The 27,159-nt window shown below is 42.2% G+C and overlaps 2 protein-coding genes across 2 annotated transcripts in view; one reads left to right on the forward strand and one right to left on the reverse strand.

Annotated features, from left to right (window-relative positions):
* LOC115462060 (FERM and PDZ domain-containing protein 1-like) overlaps positions 1-27,159 on the reverse strand; it is a 325,564-nt gene that overhangs the window by 247,109 nt on the left and 51,296 nt on the right. Inside the window, 2 exon segments of the mRNA XM_030192105.1 lie at positions 15,125-15,202; positions 15,205-15,960. Coding sequence (XP_030047965.1) covers positions 15,125-15,202; positions 15,205-15,960 — 834 coding nt within the window.
* The window catches only part of LOC115463687 (alpha-1,4-N-acetylglucosaminyltransferase-like), a 53,886-nt gene continuing 51,106 nt past the window's right edge, over positions 24,380-27,159 (forward strand). The window contains exon 1 of the mRNA XM_030194409.1: positions 24,380-24,479. The gene's annotated coding sequence lies outside the window, so the exon portion shown is untranslated. The remainder of the gene's footprint in view (positions 24,480-27,159) is intronic.

The following is a 27,159-nucleotide window of genomic DNA, read 5'->3' on the forward strand; positions in this document are numbered from 1 at the left end:
GTTGCACAGTACATAAGAGATTTTTCTCAGACTGTTTTTTGATTGATTAAAGAATAAAAATAAAAAAACAAAAAAAGTGACAAAAAGAGATCTATTAAAAGATATAAATATTAGGAAGATTTTTTGCCAATAATGGAGAAGATCATTTGATCAAGTTAGCTCTTTAAATCTGTATGATTTTGAGATCTTTGAGGCTTTTTCCTTCCTTTTATAAATATCTGGATAATAGTAACATTTTCATGCTGTGGATTTTTTAATGTTGTTCTGTTCTAGCTAAGTTGTTGTTTTGCAATGTGTGTATAGATGCCTGTTCTGGTGTGTACATGTGATAATATTTGAATAATTGTCTATACTTATAGCTATGATTTCAGGACAAGCGGCGTCACTAAGGTTTTAAATCCCAGTTAGTATATATTCTAATTTCAACTTTGTTAAATGTTTCAGACATGTCTATGTACTTGTTTCCATGATATAACTAAATTCTATGGTGATGGCACAAGGAAAGCAAGTTTGATCCAGTGAAGACTAGCTCAAAATAACCTGTTCCTTAGCTGGGCCCTAGTATTACCATATTGAAAATGGACCATACCATGCCTCTGTGGTTATGTTCCACTAATAAGTTAAACAATTAACTGACTTTCTTGAAAGGATTATATAAACTTTGAATGCATGACTAGGGGTACAAACACACTTATTTATTCAACGTCACAATTCCTCATGTACAGCCACAAAACAACCTTTTAGGGTTGATAGTGTTCACAATCAATTCCTTTTATTATTGACCAGATAGAGAGAAGAGTTTTCATTTTTGGCACAGTATATGTAATCACAGAAACAAAATATAACAAAACCAATGGACTGCATTGGGGACTTATAGCCTGTTATGTTTAAACAGAAGAAATCTGCATGAAACAAAATATTTATTTTTATTTTGACTTATAAAAACACTTGTCCCTGAAACTTTTCTCAAAATAGAATAATCTATTTGAGTATCTACAATGTAAAAACTTCTACAAAACAGATGAAGTGAAGATGTGATTCCATATGTCCCAATGAAAGAATTTAATTTAATTTTACTTCCATTTAAATTCAGTATATTCCATCTTTATAACACCAGCTCTGGAACTCTTTGCCGGAGGATGTGGTAACAGCGGTTAGCGTTCTAGGTTTTAAAAAGGTTTGGACAAGTTCCTGCAGGGAAAGTCCGTAGTCTGCTATTGAAACAGACATGGGAAGCAACTGCTTGCCCTGGGATTTATAGTATGGAGTGTTGCCACTATTTGGGTTTCTGCAGGTACTTGTGATCTGTCTTGGCCACTGTTGGAAACAGGATACTGGGCTACATGGACCATTGGTCTGACCCAGTATGGCTACTCTTATGTTCTAAGTCAGCAGTTCAGGAAGAAAAATACAGAGGTACACAGCTATTTGATAGTGGGGACATAAAATGAAAGATCAATGCCAGAGAGATGTAGAGAAGGAAAGGAAGAAGACAAATGGTGGTAAATAAATCCTAATAAATAAATAAGAGGAGAGAGAAGTGGAATGGCCAACCTGGAAAAGAATTTGGAAGACTGACTCATGGAACGTGGAAAAAAAAGACTGGGACCAGCCCAATTAGAAAATTAAATTCCCAGACAACAAAGGTAGAAAAGAAAAAAAATATTTTTATGTAATACTTTGTAAGGACTGAGATGTACCTGCTTTGTAAAATGTACATTTTTTCTATTTTTATTTTGCAAAGTACAGGAGAAAATGCATTCTGTTTCTCTTTTACCAGTATTGCACTGAGTCTGGCTTTCTTGGGCAGAGTGGAGGGGGTCTCTTCAACTTCTGTTTGTATGTTTTTTTTGTTGTGGCTCCATATTCTGTATTAGATGAGGGTCTGTCCATGTTCTGCATATGCGACTGAGATGAAGGATTCTGCTTTCATTTAGTGTCTATGTAGGAATGTGTAACAGTGCAGCTTGTTCCAGTTTCCCAACAGTAGGTATATTGGTGCTCTAGAGTCCAGTATAATATATATAGCACTGTCTTTTCATAGGTGGGTTAGGACTGTTATGGTGTGGTAAGTTTGTTCTAGGGCACTGCTTCCCAAATTGGACCTGGAGTACCCCATTGCCAGTCAGGTTTTCAGGATATCCACAATAAATATGCATGAAATTGATTTGCATATACTGCCTCCATTACATTCATTGTGGATAGCCTGAAAACCTGAATGGCAAGGGGGTAATCCAGGACCACCTAGGGAAACCTCTCTAGGGCCCAGTGTAATATTTGTAGCACCGTCTTTTCATAGGTGGGTTAGGGCTATTATGGTGTTGTAAGTTTTCAGTATAGGTTTTGGGTGTCATTTTGCAGAGTTTTGAGTCCTATTTGTCTGGTCCTATTTGAAAGTAGGCTGTGGGGTAGGAGCCGCCTTTGGTGGCACTTGTCACACAAAATAAAAATGCTCAGGACTAGTGGTCTCCACATCCTGTAGGGTCACCACACAAACAAAAGCCCATCTGGTTTAAATAAAGTGTCCATCACTGGAAGAAGTGTATGTGCTGTTCCTGAGGTGATGGTCACAATTTTAACATTTTTACTTGTAGCTAAGAAGACAGGTTGCCTGCTTTGACCAGTCCAGGGATCTCTTCTATGTCCTGTCTCCTGATGTAACTTCCTGTTTCCTTGTAGGCAGGATGCAAAAGAGACAGCCTGAATTAATCATTGCCCACCACAGCCACTGCACCTGAGAACAACACAGGTACTGCTGTCTAGCTGACACCAACCGGCGCCTATTTTATAAAAGTCTGCTCCCCCTGATGTCAAAGCCTGGCTTCGCCTCTGGAGAGCATAGCCAATTATTTTCCTGAATCATGGGGAGAAAGGTGTCCAGGAAAACCATCCTGAACTTTTCTTTGACCAGGAATTTGTTCAGGGCCCTGAGGTCTAGGATGGGACATATCCCCCCTGTTTTCTTTTGCACAAGGAAGTACTTGGAATAGAATCCCTTCCCTTCTTCCAATGGTGGAACAGGCTCGACAGCATTGGCCTTGAGAAGGGTAGACAGATTCTCTGCAACTACCTGGTTGTGCTCTTTAAAATCAAGCATGGTTCTGGCCAATGTAACGCCAATTTTTAAAAAAGGTTCCAGAGGATATCCTGGAAATTATAGACCGTTGAGCCTGACATAGGTGCCGGGCAAAATGGTATCTTTGAAGGGGTGAATGAACATGTGGATAAAGGTGAGCCGGTCGATACTGTATATCTGGATTTTCAAAAGGCGTTTGACAAAGTACCTCATGAAAGACTCCAGAAGAAATTGGAGAGTCATGGTATGGGAGGAAGTGTCCTATTGTGGATTAAAAACTGGTTAAAAGATAGAAAACAGACAGTAGGGTTAAATGGTCAGTATTCTCAATGGAGAAGGGTAGATAGTGGGGTTCCCCAGGGGTCTGTGCTGGAACCGTTGCTTTTTAACATATTTATAAATGATCTAGAGATGGGAGTAACTAGTGAGGTAATTACATTTGCTGACGACACAAAGTTATTCAAAGTTGTTAAACCATGAGAGGATTGTGAAAAATTACAAGAGGACCTTAAGAGACTGGGAGACTGGGCATCTAAATGGCAGATGACGTTTAATGTAAGTAAGTGCAAAGTGATGCATGTGAGAAAGAGGAACCCAAACTATAGTTACGTGATACAAGGTTCCACATCAGGAGACACCGACCAGGAAAGGGATCTAGGTGTCTTCATTGATGATACGTTGAAACCCTCTGCTCAGTGTGCGGCAGCAGCTAAGAAAGCAAATAGTATGTTAGGTATTATTAGGAGAGGAATGGAAAACAAAAAAGAGGATGTTATAATGCCTTTGTATCGCTCCATGGTGTGACCGTACCTCGAATATTGTATTCAATTCTGGTCACCACATCTCAAAAAAGATATAGTGCAATTAGAAAAGGTATAGAGAAGGGCAACTTGATAAAACAAGAGCGAGGTGATCATATGTTTTAGCATCACTTACTAACCTATGACAGTATTCAGTGCTGTGAACGATTGGCGGACAACGGGAGACAGTTGAGGCCGAGCGGGTGACCGCCGCTGAAGGCAGACCGAGGCTTCCACCCCACCAGCCGACTCTCCTGCTGGCCCAAGAGCCGGATCGGGCCCCGAGTGACCCAAGACCGACTGGGAGGGCCTGCCTGCCTCGCGGCCGCAACCAGACCCTGTCTTGGACCATTCTAGCTGGACCGGAACGGACCGGAGCAACATCGGAGCCCCACCGAACCCAATTGATGGACTGCAGAACGGCGCCAGCCCGCTGAACCCCAAGGCGAGCGAGCGGCCCGAATCTGACCGCGAGGGCCTGCCTACCTCGTGGCCGCGACCGGTCACCGACTGGACTGGGGCCCAGCTGTGCCCGGAAACGCCGAAGACGACCGGCCCGACAGCCGGAGGCCCTCGCGGAGACGCACCCATAGCCGGAGCAGTGCAGGAGAGGACGAGTTGCTAATCGGAGGCCATGGAACAAGGACAACACAACCGTGATAAATAGGATGTTTGCTGCTTTGCCTGGCTGCATGCACTGCTTTAGGCTTGATTTGGGTGTCCATGCTCTGCTTTGCTTGCTTTAAATAGGAGGCTAGTTGCATGCACCGCTTTCGACTTGGATTTGGAAGCTCACACTCTGCTTCACCTGCTTTGAATGGAGGGCAACTGAGTCCTGTACCAGTGATTTAGATGCAGTTGCCTTGCCACGCTTTGAAGGGGTGGGAGAGTAGCTTTGTCCTAGCACTGCTAATGGCTTAATTTAAATGTAGTTGTTTGGCTTGCTCTGATCCCCAGATAAATGAGCCACCTTGTACAGCCATGCACCAACTGTAGATACGGGCTTGCCTTGCTCTGATCACAGACTAGCATTATCAGTAGGAACAGTTGCCAAGTTTAAATGCAAATGTAGGCTGGCCTGCTGTGAATTGTTGCCAAGCTTAAATGCAAATGTAAGCTTTCCCTCGCTTTGAATTGTAGCCAAGCTCAAATGCAAATGTAGACTTTGAACTGCCAAGCTTCAATGCAAATGTAAGCTTGATTCGATTGGATGTAAACCAGCTGAATGTTTGCCACAGCGCCTTATACATAGATATGAATACCAGTAAAACACTCCTAACCATCCATTGTCTCTCCCTACTCTTATACGCAAACACAACCTACAACCCAGATAACAACAACCCCATTGCTCACAAATCACACAGCACTCACATACACACAATGCCCACCCTAAAGAACATCCATAACAACTCACCCACAATACAACAATCCTATGTTCAACCTATCAACAACCCACAAAACCAAAGACACAATAACCAACCAAAAGGAATAATCTCTGGATATGAATACCACTGACTAAAAGAGGAAAACAACAACTACAACAAATTCAACCACCGAAGAAACAGACAACTAATAAAAATAAACACATCGAAGCCCCCCACGGAACCATACCACTCAATCCAACTAGGATACATCAATGCAAGATCAGCAGTAAGCAACTCAGTAGACATACTAGACTGGATTACCACAGATAACTTAGACCTTCTATTTATCACAGAAACCTGGTTCCATAGCCCTACAGACCCCGCCATATTAGAAACATGCCCACCAGAATACAAAATCACCCACTGGACAAGAAATGGAAAAAAAAGAGGAGGCGGAATAGCTATTATCTACAAACCCGAATTCACCATCACAATCACGGGTGAATCTACCTCGCCACAACTTGAAATTGCATCGACAAGAATTAATCATCCAAACCTAATAGGACACCTTAACACAATCCTATTCTACAGGCCACCAGGAAAATGGCAAGACTCCCAAGTACAACTCATGGATTTCATCTCGAACTCCTGCGTGTCTGCCTCAAACATCCTCATACTAGGAGACATCAACCTACACCTAGAAGATGACACCTCACCAAGCACACGAGAATGCAAAGAATTCCTAAAACTCTGGGATCTGCAAGTACCCAACACGCAACCAACACACAAAAAAGGACACACACTTGATATCATAACAAATAAATTCGACCTGGATTCAACTATCATACTCACTGACACAAGATGGACACCTACATTATGGTCAGACCACCATAAAGCAAATGTCTCTCTCTGCTGGCGAAAAACACAAATAAACACAATCAATAAACAGGAGCGAACAACATACACAACGAGAGGAAAAATAGACCCCACAATATTTTGGCAACAGATCTACCAGAACGAATGGTCAACAAACGCTGACACCATCCAATTCCTCCAAGAATGGGACGATCTATGTACAACAACATTAGACAAAATCGCCCCAATCCAAACCAGAACATCACACAGGAAAAAAACAAATCCATGGTTCACCGAAGAGCTGAAAAAACTCAAAACACAAGTCAGGAAACTAGAACGAGAATGGAACAAAAAGAGAGACGAACAAACACTAAACGCATGGAAATTACTTCGGAAAAAATACAAATACACCATAAAACAGACCAAAAGACTACATTACAAAACAATAATAGGACCAAACTACAAAGACACACATAAACTCTTCAACCTTGTGAACAAACTGTTAGACACCACACCAGTTACAAACAACGGCAAAGATGTACCAGATGTGGACAACCTTGCGAAATACTTCAAGGAGAAAATTATACAACTATGACTCAAAATACCTGCTAGCCCTATTGAATACGCCACACTTTTAGATTGTCTAGATCCAGAAAAAGGAACATACCCTGCAGACAGAACATGGACCGAATTTGAAATACTATCAGAAGACCTCATTTCTGAAACTCTCAAAAGATATGCCAAATCCCACTGCAAACTAGACACGTGCCCAAATAACCTCATGAAATCTGCTCCTCAACAATTCATAATAGACCTAACGAACCATGTGAACTTCATGCTACAAAACGGACTTTTCCCAAAACAAAAAGGAAAAATCTTACTCACCCCAATTCCTAAAGATACAAAGAAAAGCACGAGTGAAATAACCAACTACAGGCCAGTAGCATCCATACCACTAATAACCAAAATAACTGAAGGAATGGTAACCAAACAACTCACAAACTATCTAAGCAAACACTCAATACTGCATGATGCCCAATCAGGATTCCGGTCGAATCTTAGCACAGAAACAGTATTAGTCACCCTTATGACTAGATTTAAACAAATAATTGCGACTGGCAACAATATACTCCTCCTACAATTTGACATGTCAAGTGGGGGTGTGGCCAAGATGGCGATCTAACACACGGTAATGCTCCTGCTGCTCTCCGAAATTTTTGCTTGCTATTGTTTCTTACCATGCCACACACAAAGAGAAAGGGGATAACTAAGGGCCAGCTGCCGGCGGCCAAGACGTCTTCCCCAGTGCAGCAGACTTTGGAACGCTTCGGTGTGACTCAAACCCGCGATACCGGAATGGCGCGGCCTGCATTAGACGCCGTAGCAGGAGAGTTGGCGTCGGCGTCTCAGGGCCTTGATATTACACTCTCGCCCCCGGGGATTATTCCGCCTCCATGTCCGGCCAACCTAAGGAGAATACAAGGAGAGGTCGACGCAACGGAAGTCATTAGCGGAACCACTCAGCCTGGCAGTGCAGCTCCTGTTAGGTTGACAGAGGAAACCGTGGAGGAAGCTATTCCTACAGAGATAATGTTGACCTTAATCTGGAAAACTCTTCAAGAGCTAAAACAAACTGTTTCTCAATCCGCTCAAGAAACCACTTCAATTATGACTAAAATGGTTTCCTTGACAGAATCATTGGAAAAGGTACGAATTGACACTTTGGAAAAAATATCACAGAATCATGAAGAAATAAAAACTATACAGAATACGACAAACTCTTTGGTAAAGGATAAACTTATGGTTCATAAAAAAATTGAACAACTAGAAAACTATAATCGAAGATTAACATTGAGATTATTAAATTTTCCAATTGTACCGGGGATACTGTAGCTCCTAATGATTTACTTAAAAAGTACTTAATGGAGAATTTGAACATATCCCCTCAAGCTATACCGCCTTGCAATAGAGTTTACTTCTTAAAATTGCCTTCAAAGAAAAATATACCAGCACACGAGGGAAATGAAATAGATCTTCAAAACTTAACTGCTATTTTGGAAGATTCAATTACTGAAGTGGAGACTCGCGGTACGTTAATTGTTTCCTTAGTATTTGAGCAAGACTTAAGCTCATTGATGAGACTATACTTTAAGAACCCTAAGAAATTATTTTATGGTCAAAAAAATTTGGATCTATCATGACGTTACTAGAATAACGCAGGAAAGAAGGAGAAAATTTTTGTTGCTGAGGGAAAAGGTGAGAGGGATGGGGGCTACATTCCTACTCGCTTATCCCTGTAAATGCATAGTTAAATATTTGAGTAATAAGTATATTTTCTTTGAGCCAGAGCAGTAGCAGATTTTTGTTGATAGGAAAAGCTTAAATAAGGAATAATGGTAAATAGATTTAGACGGGTAAACATCAGAAGTTAAGCCACATATTATATGTATATCATATATATGATGTTTTTCTTTTGTAATTTTCATTTATTACCTTTATCACCCTCCTCACCATCAATAGTAGTGGTCTGAGAAAGAGATAGAGTGTTTTTGACATGTCAAGTGCCTTCGATATGGTTGACCACGGAATTCTATTACACATACTCGAATACTTTGGCATTGGAGGAAATGTCCTGAATTGGTTCGAAGGGTTCCTAACCCAACGTTCGTATCAAGTCACATCAAATTCGACCACGTCTAAGGCATGGACACCTGAATGTGGAGTACCACAAGGATCACCTCTCTCACCAACCATTTTCAACCTAATGATGATCCCTCTGGCAAAACTCCTATCAAACCATAACCTCAACCCATATATATACGCTGATGATGTGACAATATACATCCCCTTCAAATAAGACATTAACGAAATCTTCAACGAAATCAATCAAAGCCTACACATCATGAACACATGGGCAGATGCATTTCGTCTGAAATTAAACGCAGAAAAAACTCAATGCCTGATACTCACCTCCCAATACAACACAAAGGAATTCACCGCTATAAACACACCAAACCTAAACCTTCAAATCTCAGAAATGCTAAAAATCCTTGGAATCACTATCGACCGCCACCTAATGCTCGAAACTCACGCTAACAACACAACTAAAAAGATGTTTTACAGCATGTGGAAACTGAAAAGGATAAGACCATACTTCCCAAGATCCGTCTTTCGCAGCCTAGTGCAATCCCTCGTACTCAGCCATCTGGATTACTGCAACTCACTATACGCAGGTTGCAAAGAGCAAACACTGAGGAAACTTCAAACAGCCCAGAATACGGCAGCCAGACTCATCTTTGGAAAGCCAAAATATGAAAGTGCAAAACCATTACGAGAGAAACTGCACTGGCTTCCACTCAAGGAACGCGTCACTTTTAAAGTATGCACATTAGTCCACAAAATCATTCACGGCGAAGCCCCAGCCTACATGTCTGAGTTAATAGACTTACCACCCAGAAACGCCAAAAGATCATCCCGAACCTTCCTTAACCTCCACTTCCCCAACTGCAAGGGCTTGAAATACAAGGCGTTACACGCGTCAACCTTTTCTCACATGAGCACGCAGTTTTGGAATACACTGCCGCGCAACTTAAGAACGATCCACGAGCAAGCTTCCTTCCGCAGATTATTGAAGACCCATCTTTTTGAAAAAATTTACGGAAAGAACCAAAACACATAAAGTCCATACTTCCTGTTCATTAATGCATCATACATCCACTTCTGAACTCTCATTCCCGTAATATCACATCACTCATACCTTTACTCACAGAAAGATATATACCATATGTCTTCATGCCTTATTATCGCCCTCTATGCTCCCATTGTCTCCTTCCAACATTTCAATGTTTGTGTTCCATTGTTACATTCCTTAACGACACCTCGATTGTCTCGCATAACTCTGCACAATGTAATCCATAACCAATCTGTAACAAATTGTATTTCCATCATTTAACTCATATTGTAAGCCACACTGAACCCGCAAAAAGGTGGGAAAATGTGGGATACAAATGCAATAAATAAAATAAAACTAAAATGATAAAGGGGATGGGATGACGTCCCTATGAGGAAAGGCTAAAGCGGGTAGGGACCTTCAGCCTGGAGATGGAGAAGGGAGATGTGATAAAATAATATAAAATGAGTGGAGTGGAATGGGTAGACGTGAATCGCTTGTTTACTCTTTCTAAAAATACTAGGTCTAAGAGGCACGCAATCAAGCTACAAAGTAGCAAACTTAAAATAAATTGGAGAAAATATTTCTTCACTCAACGTGTAATTACATAAGTATTTTATTTATTTATTACATTTGTGTCCCGCACTTTCCCACTAAAAGCAGGCTCAATGCGGCTTACATAGTAATAGGTAACACAGAATTTTGTTATGTAAAGTAGGGAATTAAGTATAACATAGTAATGATGGGTAGTAACAGGATGGATGGGTAGGTAGAGATAGGTGATAGAGAGGAAGGTAAGGTGGGAGATAAAGTCTGGGTCAATGTCGTTTTCTCTTCGGTATATGTAAGGTACATAAGTATTGCCATACTGGGAAAGACCAAAGGTCCATCAAGCCCAGCAACCTGTTTCCAACAGTGGCCAATCCAGGTCACAAATAACTGGCTAGATCCCAAAAAATACAAAACATTCTATACTGCTAATCCCAGAAATAGTGGATTCGCACCAAGTCCATTTAATAATGGCCTATGGACTTTTTCTTTAGGAGGCCGTCCAAACATTTTTAAAACTCCGCTAAACTATTCGCCTTTGCCAAATTCTCTGCCTACGAATTCCAGATATTATCATTCCTGACAGAGAGGCAATAAACTAAATACTGTTTATTGTCTTAGAAATTTAACAATAGAACAAAGTGCAATCAGCAAAAATAACAGGTAAATGAAATATGGATAAATTATAACACTAACTAAACATTTGTACACTTTCTAACTTGTGAGCGCCTATAACTGTTTATAGGGCCTTAGCAAAGAGATCTCCTCTTTCTTCTTCCTGGCTGAGACTGGAGCAAAAGCCAGTACTCTCCAAATGAAAATGAACTCCTGGGCCAATCAGAGCCCAGAACAACAAAATTTCAAAAATATACTGCTTCTTGCTTCCTGTTTGTGTGCTAAAACTAAAGAAAAAAACATTCATTGCTCTGTAACAGCTTTACAGCAAAGAAACACCACCTGCTGGCCAAATAGGAGAAATATACGTCAGGACATAATTAATGCAGGAAAATATCCAATACACTTTACAGGCTTAAAACACACTGTTTCTTCACAAACAAATGTAACTTTGAGGGGCATAATCGAACGTCGCCGGCCAAATAGATCACCGGCGATCTATGTTGGCGGCGGCTCTACAGCTGGCCGGAACCGTATTATCGAAAAAGATGGCCGGTCATCTTTTTTTTTCGATAATACGGTTTAGCCTGGCCAAATGCCGTGGAGTTCGCTAGGTTTGAGATGGCCGGGTTTGTTTTTCAGCGATAATGGAAAGTTATGTCGGCCATCTCAAACCCCGGCCAAATTCAAGGCATTTGGCCGTGGGAGGAGCCAGCATTTTTAGTGCACTGGCCCCCCTGACATGCCAGGACACCAACCAGCCACCCTAGGGGTCACTGCGGTGGACTTCAGAAAAGCTCCCACGTGCATAGCTCCCTTACTTAGGGAGCTGAGCCCCCCAAACCCCCCCCCCCCCCCAAACACACTACCCACAAATGTACTGCCCTCACTAAAAGTGCTCCAGGGACCTGCATACAGCCTCTAGGACTTATTGCTGCTGTATAACTTTGGCACACCAGTTCACACCTGAAGACTAATCTCTCTGAAAAAGTCCTTTCTTGAAATAACCACGTTTACTCACAGTTAACTGCAGATCAGAGGTTGTGCCCCACTGGCAAAGAGTCCCCTGGTACTAAGATTAGCAGTAGGTCAGAGCTGGCACAATGGTGTACAATGCCCTCTTTCAGCACCATTCAAGGTAAGAACTACGTTCTCTAACGTGGGTAACACAGGAAAGGGAACTAAAACTGGCTTACAAAAATGGCCACTACCGCATGGACTACAACAGGAAACAAAACAGGGCACACTCTGACCCAGTTAGCAGGGGAGAAAAGCACCATGGGAGTAGAGCCCAGTACCCTACACCCACCACAATGCATTGCTAATGTGACTCTGCATGGCACCTAACAGAAAAGATGTCACACTCACCCGAGAGCCACACCTCAACCAGGTAAAGGCTGTCGGAGGATACAACACATTCTGCTGTCATGGAGGTGGGTACGGCATTTGAGGCTGGCATACAGGCTGGCAAAAAAGGTTTTTAGTTTTATTTTTTTAGTTTGGAAGGGGATTGGTGACCACTGGGGGAGTATGGGGAGGTCATACCCCATTCCCTCCAGTGGTCATCTGGTCAGTTAGGGCACTTTTTGAGGCTTGGTCGTGAAAATAAAAGGACCAAGTAAAGCCGTCGAAATTCTGCTTAACGCCGCTTTTTTTTTTTTCCATTATCGGCGAAAGCCAGCCATCTGGTAGCCACGCCCATGCCTGCCCATGTCCCGCCTTCGCTAATCTACCGACACGCCCCCTTGAACTTTCGCCAGTGAAGCGATGGGAAAGCGGCGATGCTGTAAAAAATGCCGCTTTTGATTATACCGATTTCACCGCTTTTAAGAAATCGCTGGCCATCTCCTGATTTGTGTCGGAAGATGGCCGGCGATCACTTTCGATTATAGGCTGGTTAATTAGCTTAACAAGCGTATTCTGTAATGCAGAGTGCCTAAATTGTAATATGCGCAGGCAAAAAGGGGCATGGTTATAGGTGGGGAAATGGATGTTTCATGGGCGTTCCAAAATTTATGCGCGTAGTTATAGAATATGGTCCAGTGTACCTAAATCTGCGTGCCAGGATTTATGCCACATTTTCATGAGTGTAAATGGAAGCGCGTAGTTTTAGGCTCTGAGATATCAACTAAGCATATTCTATATACCGCACCTAAATCTAGGCGCCGCTTATAGAATACGCTTAGTCAGCACTGATTTCCACACCAATTTTTTAAGCACCATATATAGAATCTCCACTATATAAGATATCAGATGCTTGTGGACTTTGTAGTTCATCTTAGAAAGATAAAACGTGTAAAAAGTGGCATAAAGCAGCATTTGGATGTTTTTCTCACAAAAACATCCAAATCAGTATTTTTGAAACTTATTTTGCAGATGTTTTCCCATATTGCTCATCTGCAGTGCATCCAAATCTCAAGGGGGCATGTCGGTGGCATGTTAAGGGCAGGATTTGAGTGTTCCTAAGACTAAAGACTTTTTTTCAGCCATAATGGAACAAAACAAAACTAAAACTAAGACATTTTGAGCAAGACCTGTTTTTATAACGAATAAGGAACAACATGTTGCCCTAAATGATCAGATGACCACTGAAGGGAATCAGGGGTGAGCCCCCCAATACCACCCCAGTGGTCACTGACTCCCTCCTACCTCCCAAAAATGTGAATCAAAATATGACTTACCAGCCTCTATGACAGCCTCAGATGTTATAGCCAGGTCTATTAGAGCAGAATGCAGGTTTCTGGAGTAGTGTAGTGGTCGGTGCAGTGCACTATGGAGTGGGGGACTCGGGTCCCTATCCCCCTCTACTTGTGGTGGAAACTGTGACCCCTCCCAGTGACCAAACCCTACTGTACCCGCATATAAGTGCCCCCTTCGCCCATAAGGGCTATTGTAGTGGGGGACAGTGGGGTTTGGAGGGCTCAGAGGACAAGGTAAGGGAGCAAACATGAGATGTGTACCTGGGAGCATTTTTATGAAGTGCATAGAATTGCCCCCCAAGGGTGCCCCATTAGTCTCCTGAGATGTCTGGGGGACCAGTCTGCTAAAAATGCTGGCTCCTCCTACATCCCAATGGCTTGATTTTCTCTGTTTTGCACCTATTCGTTTTTTTTTTTTTTTCAGAAAAGGACCAAAAAACAAAATGTCCAAAGCACAAAACCTTGTTCGAAATAGTATTTTTGAAAAAAAAAAAAAGATAGACGTTTTTCTTTTTGAAAATGACCTTCTTTCCTGTTCGGTTTTTGGACGTTTTGTGCAAAATGTCCAAAGTTGTACTTAAGATGTCATATCGAAAATGCCCCTCTTTATAAAATAGCCATTCAAAACCTGCACAATTGCAACTAAAGTGCACCACTCAACACTATCAAAATAAGCATGTGGTTTTTGACTTGCTCTTCCTTTCCACCCTGGTAGGGCAGTATTACATCTGCTTTTCTCCACTTTCTTGGAAGCCATCTGATTTCCAGTGATAATTTGAAAATAGTGTATAGTAAAGGGTAGAATCAGTGCCTCTTCCCCAGACTGTTTTTTTGTTGTGTCAGTACTTTATACACTACTTCCTCCGCAAATGGTAATTAAAGAAATGATACCTCCCTACCATATATTAAATCACAGGTTTAAACTATTGTTTTGTGCAGTTTTCTACTGCTGTTATCAGTTTTAGCAATTGTTTTGCAGGTTGTAATATGTTTTATTAGATCAACCTACCAGTTACCCATAAATGACAATACATATTAACAATCTTCAAAGCAAATCACTTGGCTGTCTTGTGCACAGCTGCACTTTCCATTTTGCTTTCTTTTAATCTGTTTGGGGCAAGTCTTTCAAACTTTACTTACTACAGTGCTTCTGCACTGTACAGTCATGATATTCTGTGAACAGTCAAAAATAATGAGTTATTTTTAAGATGCTAGCACAATTTTGTCCCCATCTTAATACCATTTATGTCATACCATCAGCATATAATGTAGTAGCACCTACACTATCAGTCTAATTTTCTTATAATTTGCTCTCATGCTGAAACATATACTAACTTTCACACATTAAACAGCTAATGTATTCTTTGCACCTTCCTGGAACAGAATCTGCCATCACATTGCCACAGTAAAATAATCCCAGAAATCTTTTCAGAGGTTATCATCTCTCAGATTTACAGCTATCTACCCCCTTCTTCTGTGACCATGGGTTTCCTCACCTGATGCTGTTTCAGTTGGTGTGAGCCTGTCCGCTGCATCAAAGAACTCCTCCTCTGAGCTGCTATCTCCGAATCCAGAACGAGTGTGTCCACCTCACTGGTTTCAGTCACATCCCACCTCTTCTCCCCTTCTAATTCTGTTAGAAGATTTTTGAAATAATACTTATCTGGGCTACTGTCTTTATCCAGGCTGTTTGCAGGGGAAACATTTGAGCACAGGCTATAATATTCCATAACATTGCTATCATAGAGTCGACAATCTAGACCGAAAGGACTCGGTTCATTTTCCTCCTTTACTTCGGTGTCCCCTGGACACCTGGAAAAATCTTTTTGTTCAGTTCCGCTCTCATCTCTCTGTGATGCCTGCAGAAAACACAGAAAGGGATCAGATTCTGCCTGTTCATTTTCTCTTTGCTCTTCTTCACCTTCGTTATAGAAAACACTTTTGTCTTCACTGTGCATTTCGTCTAAACTGGGTACATAAAAGTGGAAAAACTCAGGTCTGCTTGAAGAACATGCTTCCAGGTCATCCTCTTCCAAAGCATCCATAGAATCACTGGACCAGCTGATCATACAGCTTCTGCCTTCAGTGTTAATGGAATCGGAGGCCTCAGAGGCGCTGTCAGTCCCATTGGTGATGCTGTAGAATAAGTCTCTCCCTCTGTTATGTTCTCCTGATTTTTTACCGTCTTGATCAATTTCATCCAGTTTCGCCTCCTCCTCTTCATGCAATGTTTTTATGTTGTATTTCACCAGATGGATATCTGAAGAAATGTCCAGTGAAGAGTCTATTTCAGAGGACTCTTCAGAGTCACTACATCCTCGAGATTCATAACCTTAAATGTAAAACAAACAGTTTCAGTATTTCAGTGCAAACATATACATAAAATACTGCAGTGTTTTGCTCCTTCCTGTAAGTTTACTGCTTCTAGAAGCAGTGCATTGTACTTTTTTAAAAGGTGTTAACACATGAAAAATAGGGTTATTCATGAATTATGTACTTACAAATTATGTATTTGGGGCTCAATATTCAAAGGATATGTGCTCCTAACTTTGCGAGTTACAGGATCAATAAGCCCCCTTAAACTATGCTGAGCTGGCTGGCTACTGATATTCAACGGCACTTAATGGATAGTGTCACAGAATGTTGGCTATAACCGGTAGGCACTGCCTGGTGCTCCATGGTGTGACTGCACCTTGAATACTGTGTGCAATTTTGGTCACCGCATCTCAAAAAAAGATATAGCAGAACTAGAAAAGGTACAGAGAAGGATGACGAAAATGATAAAGGGGATGGGACGACTGCCCTATGAGGAAAGGCTGAAGCAGCAAGGGATCTTTAGCTTGGAGAAGAGACAGTTTAGGGAAGATATGATAGAGGTCTTCACCCAACGTATAATTAAATTCTGGAATTCGTTGCCGGAGACCTGGATTAGCCAATGTTGAAGATATGATGCTGGGTCAGATGGACTTTCGGTCTGTCCCACTTTGGTGATGCTTATGTGCTTCTGTTTAAGGCTGGGACGGTCCGTGGATGCACATGACATATTCAGTGCCAGTACCCATATAGCTAAATGGCCAAGTAGTACCACACAAAATGCAGTCCTGACTTAGGCTGCTTAGCTAAGTAGGTGCAGGCACTGAATATTGTCCAGCACCTACATAACGTCTGAGGCCTGATATCATTTTTTGCTCTCCCATCTGAAACCCTCACCCACTCATGAGTAATACCCCCCCCCCCCCCGCCTCAGGATCCCCCATGAGCTACCCTCCTTCCACTGGGGATTACTGTGGAGGGGCATTTTCAAAAAGTCATCGAAATCTGAATTGGACATTTTGCTGATAACATCCAAAAAAAGGCCACCTGACAGTCATTTTCAAACAGGAAAAATGTCTGGCTTTCCTATTTGAAAATGAGCTCTGAGAGAGACATCTTAGCCTGAAAACATCTAAAAAGAAAAGCCATTTTCAAAAGTGAAATTCCAACTTTTGGACTCCAAGAAAGCAGACACAAAAACGTCCAACTGGCATCATTTTAAGAGAAATGGCCACACATACGTTGCTGCAGATAAGAGGGCCAGCCTAATAATCAGTGCAGTACTAAGAAGATGTGGAGGCTTGGGAATGTATATTGTGGCTAAACAAATTTGTGAAAGATGTGTGATGTGTCAGAAAATAAATAAAAAGGTACTTAGAAAAGCTACCCCTGGGTGAAGGGAACCAGGGTTTAGACCTTTTCAAAATATCAGATGGATTTTACAGAACTACCCCCGAATGCAAAGAAAATCTTATAAAGAAGCTTCAGACTGCTCAAAATATGGCAGCCAGTCTTGTATTTGGAAGACCGCGATTTCATAGGGCCAAACCCCTTCGTGAAAAATTACATTGGCTACCAATTAGAGAACGTAGTACTTTTAAAATTTGTACCCTGGTCCATAAAATTATATATGGTGATACGCCAGGATAAATGTCCGACTTCATAGACCTACCAACCAGAAACTCAATCAGATTATCACGCTCTTATTTAAGTCTCCGCCACCCTAGTTGCAAAGGACTCAAATACAAATCAGTTCATGGATCCAGCTTCTCATATATAAGTACACAACTCTGGAATGCACTCCCCAAAACCGTGAAAACTACGTACGACCACCTCAACTTCTGGAAATCACTAAAGACTTACGTGTTCGAAAAGGCATATCCTAAGGACCCAACTTAATTACCTGAATCCAGCAATTCAAAGAAACCCAAATTTGTTATGAACTTAATGAACTCTATATAACTTCCCTCTCTATGTTTCTCTAATGTGTCTGTACATACAGTATCTATTTCATTTAAAATAACATCACTCTATATTTGTTTCTTCACAGGAGGAGGCTTTCGCCCCACGGCGATATGTAAGCCACATTGAGCCTGCAAATAGGTGGGAAAATGTGGGGTACAAATGTAACAAATAAATAAATAAAATATTTACTGGTAATTGTGGATCATCTGACCAGCTGGGTAGAGGCAATTCCAATGGCCTCAGCCACAGCACAAGGGGTGTCAAAGATAATCATGGAACAAATAATTCCCAGATATGGGTTAGTGGAAAATATAGATTCAGACCAAGGGAGTCATTTTACCTCCAAGGTTCTGCAGGGAGTCATGGAGGGTCTGGGAATTACCTGGCACTTCCACACTCTGTGGCACCCACCCACCCTCATCTGGGAAGGTGGAAAAATGAATCAAACATTGAAAAAGCAGATTTCCAAAATAATGCTAGAAACCAAATTATCCTGGACAAAGTACTTATCAATTGCACTACTAAGAGTCAGGATTGCACCTCGAAAGAACTTGGGAATTTCCCCCTATGAAATGTTGTTTGGGTTACCTTATATGGAGGGAAAGTGTGTGTGTGTGTGTGTGTGGGGGGGGGGGGGGGGGTGTTACCCACATTTGAAACCAAAGATCTGTATTTAAAGAATTATATACTGGCACAGTCTTCTTCTTAATCTCATTTAAGGGAGAAAGGGTTACTGGCCCAGACTCCACCACTTGAATTTGCTGTTCACAAGATCCAGCCGTGAGATTGGGTACTGGTCAAGTCCTGGAACGAGTCCAAGGTACAGCCCTCCTAGGAAGGTCCTTATCAAGCCTTGCTGACCATTGAAACCGCAGTCAGGACTGTAGAGAAGGGTTGAACACACTACACCAGGATCAAGGGACCAGTGGAGGCACCTGCAAATTCCCCCGGGTGGACAGTGGTAAAGGCAGAGGATCCTCTCAAAATAAAGATTAAAAGAAAGACTGAAAACGCTGCATAAACAATTCCTACAAGGGACCTGCTTTGAGCTGGGATCCAGACCCTGATGATAATCCTGCCTGGGATCCTGTGACCAGGTTTTGTAGACTATTGGGCTCATTTTCGAAAGAGAAGGACGCCCATCTTTCAACATAAATCGGAAGATGGGCGTCCTCCTCACAGGGTCGTCCAAATCGGTATAATCGAAAACCGAGTTTGGACGTCCCCAACTGGAAATGTTACATCATGATCTGTTTCCATTATGATCTGTTCATTTATATAAATGACAGTTTAGAAAGAGGTAATTAAGACAATTTATACAACATCAAGTTAGAGTTTTATGATAGATTACGAATTGGCTCACAGTTCTCACAAGCTAAATAAATGCTTTGAGGAAACAAAAGTTCTTTGTTTGAAATAGTAATCAGTTATGGTTAAAATGAGACAAAATGTAAGTTTAAAAGTAGTTCTTACCTGTATTGTCCATAGACGTTTTTGTATGTTGACTTTCCAGTTGTTTTCTCTCATAATGAAATATATGGTAAATTTTTTCAATGCTTTTATTTATTTATTTATTTATTTATTTATTTATTTATTGATTATATATGCTTTAATAAATACCTATACTTTAAAGTTACATCCCTATTTTTATATATATGCTTTAAAATGAAATGCATTTCTTTTTAAGCATTATATATACTTTAAAATTAAATCCAGTATTTATTTATATATACTTCAAATTTAATTCTTTCCCTCACAACATAAAATTTTCCTCCCGCCCCAATGACTTGCAACATACTATAAGGCACTGCTGCCCTCTGTAGGACGTTACTAGGAACTGCATCACACCACTTCAATAACAGCACTGAACCATGCTCCCCACAAAATGGCCGTCTAAAAAGCGGGAAAGCTAGCAACAATAAATTGGCGAGAGAAACTAACGGATAACTAAATAAAGTGGCAAATAAGAACAAATTAAGAACAAAATCCTGATCCTACCGCCACCAACCCAGCGAAACTGGTACCAAACAAAACTCTGAACACTGCCGTTCCTCGCTTCCTGTTTATCTTTTAACTTACCCACCCCATTTGTGTACCCCGTCACAACTGCACAGCACGCCGACGGCAGCACCACTAGCACGATGCCCGAAATACTGTCTGCCATCTAACCCCCGTAGTGCGTAGAGCCCTCAAATAATAACCCTCAATTTCGCCACAAATCCGTTACCCTTCCTTACCGACAGCAGGCAGGAAAACACCCTGAAGCCACCCCTTTGCTAAGTCCCACTTAATAACCAGAACAGCAGAAAAGAATGAAGTACATCAATTAAAGACACAACTCCTGTTACACACGATCCCCCGTTTCTCCTTTTTTTTTTTTTACTTTGCAGCAATCATGCCTTCACACGACTCCCAAACATCAACAAATTACTAATGCTTGTCATCTAACCACACTGCCCCCCATACACACTACAAATAAATAAAGGAATCAGTCAATCTCACCACACTGCCCCCCCCCCCAACACTCACCACACTGCCCCCCCCCAACACACACTGCAAATAAAATAAAGGAACCAGTCAATCTTCTCGCTCTCACGCAGTGGCGTAGCCAGACATGACATTTTGGGTGGGCCCAGAGCTAATATGTGTGGGTACTATGTATATAGGTTTGAGTAGTATTTCTTGGGATAATACTAAATAATAACCTCTCTCTAGCCCAGCATCAGCCCTGCCCTTCCCTCCACCCTCCATCTCTCCCTCTAGTCCAGCATCAGCCCTTCCTTACCTTCACATCCTTCCCTCTAGCCCGTGATCAGCTCTGCCCATTCCTAACCCCCACATCCCTCCTTTTAGCTTGGCATCAGCCTTGCCCTTCACAATCCCCCATCCCCACCCAGGTGCCCAACAAAAGGGGGGGGGGGTTTGTCTGAGCACTGCAAAGCCCACCCCCACCCAGAAGCCCACTACCATTTTATAATATATATAGTTTTACCTAGGCACTGCAGAGAAAGTTTCCTGCCCCCGAAGAGGCCCTGATCAGTGTGTGCACATGGTGCAGTGCTGGAGAGGAGGACCAAGCAGGCTCCTATCAGCATCTAGGGCTGGATGAGTGCCCAGATTTCCACACCGCCTGATGGAGCTCCCGAGTTCTAACTCCCTGGCTCTTCTGCAGATTTCTCTGGGGCTCACTGTCTGGTGCCGTGGCAGGACGCCCAAGCCAGCCGGACCATTGTGCGCGGGCCATGAAGGCAGACATTAGTGAACAGAAGCAGAGGCGAGAAAAGCTGCAGGGAATAGAGGCCCCTCCTCCCCGATGCCAGATCGTTGTGCATGGGCTGTAGGGCAGGCATCACTGAGCAGAAGAGCAGCAGCCGCTGGGAAGAAAGGCAGACTGTGGGATCACCGGAGCAGAGGCGTGTGTGCGCATCCGCCTCTCCGATCCCGGACCGTTGTTGTATGCACCAGAGGCAGACTATGGGAACACTGGTGGCTAGAGCAGAGGTGCGCGCCCCCACTCCCCGATGCTGGACCGTTGTGTGTGGAGGGGGGGGGAGGAGGAGGCATCAGTGAGCAGAGGAAAAATAAATTAATGGAGCAGAGCAGACACGGAGGTACCCATCCCCCCCCCCCCAATGCTCGACTCCCGAGCAGCAGCTGCAGCAAACAAGGCAGGCAGGAGGCTGCTGCTTGCTTCTTGGAGGCTGGAGCACTGATAAAAACAAAAATAACACCAGAGCTGCAATTGGCTCACAGACTAGGACTGGGTGGGCCTAAGCCAAGAATGGGTGGGCCTAGGCCCACCCAGGCCCACCCTTAGCTACACCCCGCTCTGACATATCTCCAGCGTTGCTCCTCTCCCGTCTGCTGCACACAAAATGACACCCTCTCCATACGCTCCTCCCTTCTTCCCATACACCTATCTCCCACCCCTTTCTTCTTTAACTCTTCCCTCCCCACACCCTCCCTCCCCCTCCCCCTTCCCCTTGTCTTTGTTGGCCTTCATCCCGGTTGTGGTCGGCCCCCTTTTATGGGTTGGCCTAATTCTTTACGTATAAAACAATTTCCTGTGAAATTGGCTCTTGCAATGACAATTAAATGACAATTAACAAGTCACAAGGACAAACATTTGAAAAGTTGCCATTTTCCTACCAGAAGCAGTGTTTACACATGGCCAACTGTATGTAACATTTTCACGAGTTTGAAAGTCTTCTGATGCAATTGTAAAAGTCATAGATGGTCTTGAACAAGGAAAGCTTTTACCTCATTGTAGCAAAGTTTTCACGAGAAATATTGTTTATCAATAAATCTTGCAAATGTAAACAACCATTATATTTCTAATAAAAATTTTACAATTTCTGCTTACTCTTTATCTTTAAAAAATAGTATAAATAAAAATCACAAAAAAAAGAAAGATTAAAACAAAAAAAAAAAAACATAGAACAATCCGTATCTCATACCCCTGGAGCATATTAATCATTATATACCCTTCCCAATTATTACTTATCATGACAGAACATTTCTCCTAACGGTTCCCTTAAAAACATAATTGCCATTACATGATAACCGTGCCAGCGCCCGTTTCATTTGTGTGAGAAAAGGGCCTTTTTTACTAGTTTTTCTATAAGCAGCAATGAACTGCCTAGCTGATGGGTTGTTGTTACTGCCCCCAAGACACCAAATGTTTCCAAAAACAGTCTTGGCTTACTTTAAAGGCAATCAGAAAGTCATAGAGCATTAGCAAACTGTCAAAGCAACCTATAAACCCCTGAAATCCAGTTTTACAAACTGAATGTAACATAAACTTGCTGCCTCTGGATTCCTTCAAAGATGTTACATAGTATGAAGACTGAGCAGTGTGTAAAATAGACTTCCTATCAGCTATGTTTGCTTACAACAATGGAGCCTTGGAACCTCAATATTTCAAATTTCTTGATGTCAGCACATCAAAAAGGAAATTAAACATGCAAATAAATGTAATAGTCACTTCGCAGCCAACAAAATCCAATAGCTTCTCATTATTCCCAGGACACATCTGTGTACATTATTTGATATCCCTCTTATAAATAGTAGTAATAAACAATATTAAGTGCGCTTTTATAATATACCACTGCGTTCCACAAAACAAAAGGAACAAGTTCCCACAAACCATCTTTCTCTTTAAATCTAGGCACAGGGAAAAAAAGATTTTAAATGCTCCCAGGTTTCAACATAATTCATGTTTAATATGGGATATAAATAAGTAAGTAAATAGATAGAAGCTCTAAATGTTGAGCACCTGATTCTCATAACACGATGTCTGTTTTAGTGACCCTTTACCAGGAGAAAAAATGTCTGCATGAATACAACACATGCTAGGGTGTCCCTATAACCAGCCCCTCCAAATGACACACTGGTTATGATTTATAACAAATTACTACTCTACCTATGAAAAGTTATTATGTTAATATGCTGCGTCTGTGTACATCCGTATGCTGCACAAGCTGGCATGTTTGAAAATTTAAGTGAGATTAAATAAAAATGCTACCAACAATAAAGAACAACAATGAAGATGCAGCAGCTCATAGGTTTCCTTGTTTGTTTTGAGTGTACTAGATGATGACTGTGCATGGGGAATGGGAAACAGGGACTATCCAAATTGGTTTCAACTTTTTGACGTCATCCTATCTCCTGTTTTCTTCAACCTCCTTGATCACATGCATAGCACCCATGGCCCTTCCATGGCCATACCCCTTTTTGAGCTCCATGCAGTGTGCTTGCACGCACTCCTTTATAGACTAGACTTAGGGGCCCTTTTATTAAGCAGTATAGGCACGTCCTACGCACATCAATTTTGAACTACCACCTGGCTAGCGGGTGGCCCGGGCGGTAATTTCATTTTTTACGTGCATCAGCTACTCATGCCAGAAACTTTTCCGGAGCAAGGCGCTAACCTGGCAATCATCAGCATTGATCGCAAGCTGACAATTAATACCTAGTTAATGCGTGAGACCTTACCGTTAAGTCAATGGGTTGCAGTAAGGTCTCAGGCCTAAAATGGACACATGCCAATTTTCATTTTACAGCATGTCCATTTTTGGTCAAAAAAAGGCCTTTTTTGCAGGTGTGCTGAAAAATGGACCTGCGCGTGTCCAATACATACGTCTACACCAGCGCAGGCCACTTTTCCGCAAACCTTAGTAAAAGGACCCCTTAGTGAGCTATGCATGCAAATCCTAATTAGTGCCAATTAGTACTGATAATTGCTTGTTAACTTCCAATTATCAATGCTGATTGGCTTATTAACCAATTAAGTTGCACGTGCAAAACAGAATAAGCTCAGATTTGCAATTTTAGTCGCACTGTATAGAATCCGGGGGTTAATCCATTCCAGAGGGACTTTCCTTATTACAAAATTCTTTATTACATCTGCTTGTTAGGGAACATCTCCTCATTATAATAGAGGAGGAACTGACAAACTGGTAGGGCAGGTTGAAAATACATCCAAGATTGAGACTAATTCCAGTGTTTGCGAGACAGTGAAAGGATTAAGGAGAGGACTTTGGATGAGACTGCAGTGCACTTTGCACCAATAAGGTAAGATGATTTTTTATAAAATATGTACATTTTTTCAAGTGTATTCAAAAAATATGGGAACTGATTAAGCTATATCTATGGTAAAGCCAATGTATTTTTTTTTATTTCTAATATTTTTATTTAATTTTATTAATGGAACAAAACACAAATGGCTAAAATGTTAGCCAGTATACAAATATGAACAATAAACTGAGCATCAAACAATATACATATGTGATACAAGATAAAGATATCAATTATTATGGTTACAGATTTGTAACGATGGTTAGGTAGACATATCGTGAGAACAGATAGTTAAAAGAACATATCTACACAAGAATACTACATATTTGATCTTGGAGACCATGTTTTCCTGTATTTGGTAATTGAATTATACTTCTCAGCCGCTGCATATTCATATTTGGCAAGTATACATACTGAATTCCAGCACGTTAAGTAGGTTGCCTTGGATAAGTCTTTCCAGCAGAAGAAAAGTATTCTTAATGCTGTTTGGAGAAGTAAATCCAAAAGTTGTGATTGATATTTATCCAGTGGGCAATGTATAGCTAATGATCCTAATATGGCTATTTTATATGAGAAGGACACTGGTATCTTCAATATAGATGATATGGTGTTCCATATTGATCTCCAATATTCTTGTATAAAAGTACAGGAGTAAATAATATGTTTAAGAATTCCTTTATCTTTATTACATGACCAGCATTTTTCCGAGTTGTTTTTGGGAACTGATGTTTTTTGTTTGGCAATTTTACTTGGAGTCCAGAGAGCTCTATGTGCCAAGTAAAACATGGATTGCGATGTAGATGCAAATCTAGTAGTATGTGTAGTTCTAAACCAAAATTTATTCCATAGTTGTTCGTCGAGTTGAAGATTTAAATCATGTTTCCAGGATTCCATAATATTAGTAGGTGCTTTGAATTTTGCTTGTTGAAGTATTTTGTACTGTTTGGAGGCAGCTCCTTTAGATAACATTAAAGTTCTACCAATTTGCCAATAACTAGGAGGATCAGTAGGAAGTTTAGTAATGTCAGTAGTAGCAGTTATGCAGTGCTTAAGTTGTATCCATTTATAGTGGTGGGTATTAGGAATACCAAATTTCAAGCATAACTGTGAGGAGGGAACCCAGGTTTTGTCTTTTATAATATCACTAGTAAAAAAGGCCCGTTTCTGACACAAATGAAACGGGCGCTAGCAAGGTTTTCCTTGGAGTGTGTATGTTTGGGAGAGTATGTGAGAGTGACTGTTTGAGAATCAGAGTGAAAGTATGAGTGTGTGAGAGACAGAGTGAGTCTGGGTGTGAGTGTGTTTGTGAGAGAGTGTGTGTGAGAATGAGAGTGTGTGTATGTGAGACACAGTGTGAGAGAGAGTGTGTGTGTCTGGGCAACAGAGAGAGTGTGTGTGTGAGACACAGATTCTCTGTGAGAGTGAGTGTATGACACCAAGCGAGTGTGTGAGTGACTGTGTGGCACATAGAGAGTGAATGTGATACTGTGTGAGACAGTGTGTGAGAGTGAGAGTCAGAAAGACATTGTATATGAGAGAGAGAGTGTGAGCCGTGCCCTTCCAATCCATGGCCATCTGTCCCCTGCCCCCTCCATTCATCCTTTTCCAGCAATTCCCCTCTGTCCCTGAGCCCTGCCCTCCCAATCCATGGCCATCCATGTTTGTCTGTCACCTGCCCCCTCCATTCATCCCTATCCAGCATTTCCCCTCTCTGCCTGAGGCCTGCCCTGCAATCCATATCCATCCATGGCCATCTGTCCCCTCCATTCATCCCTATGCAGCAATTCCCCTCTCCCTGAGTCCTGCCCTTCCAATCCATGCCCATCCATGCTCCTCTGTCACCTGGCCCCTCCATTTTTCCCTATCCAGCATTTCCCCTCTCTGCCTGAGGCCTGCTCTGCAATCCATATCCATCCATGCCCATCTGTCCCCTCCATTCATCCCTATCCAGCAATTCCCCTCTCCCTGAGTCCTGCCCTTCCAATCCATGCCCATCCATGCTCATCTGTCACCTGGCCCCTCCATTTTTCCCTATCCAGCATTTCCCCTCTCTGCCTGAGGCCTGCTCTGCAATCCATATCCATCCATGCCCATCTGTCCCCTCCATTCATCCCTATCCAGCAATTCCCCTCTCCCTGAGTCCTGCCCTTCCAATCCATGCCCATCCATGCTCCTCTGTCACCTGGCCCCTCCATTTTTCCCTATCCAGCATTTGCCCTCTCTGCCTGAGGCCTGCTCTGCAATCCATATCCATCCATGCCCATCTGTCCCCTCCATTCATCCCTATCCAGCAATTCCCCTCTCCCTGAGTCCTGCCCTTCCAATCCATGCCCATCCATGCTCCTCTGTCACCTGGCCCCTCCATTTTTCCCTATCCAGCATTTGCCCTCTCTGCCTGAGGCCTGCTCTGCAATCCATATCCATCCATGCCCATCTGTCCCCTCCATTCATCCCTATCCAGCAATTCCCCTCTCCCTGAGTCCTGCCCTTCCAATCCATGCCCATCCATGCTCATCTGTCACCTGGCCCCTCCATTTTTCCCTATCCAGCAATTTCCCTCTCTCCCTGAGTCCTGCCCTCCCAATCCATGCCCATCCATACTCCTCTGTCCCCTGCCCCCTCCATTCATCCATTTCCAGTAATTCCCCTCTCTCCCTGTGCCCTGCCCTCCTAATCC

Source organism: Microcaecilia unicolor, chromosome 2, assembly GCF_901765095.1.
Source record: "Microcaecilia unicolor chromosome 2, aMicUni1.1, whole genome shotgun sequence".
In the NCBI taxonomy this organism is placed as follows: Eukaryota; Metazoa; Chordata; class Amphibia; order Gymnophiona; family Siphonopidae; genus Microcaecilia; species Microcaecilia unicolor.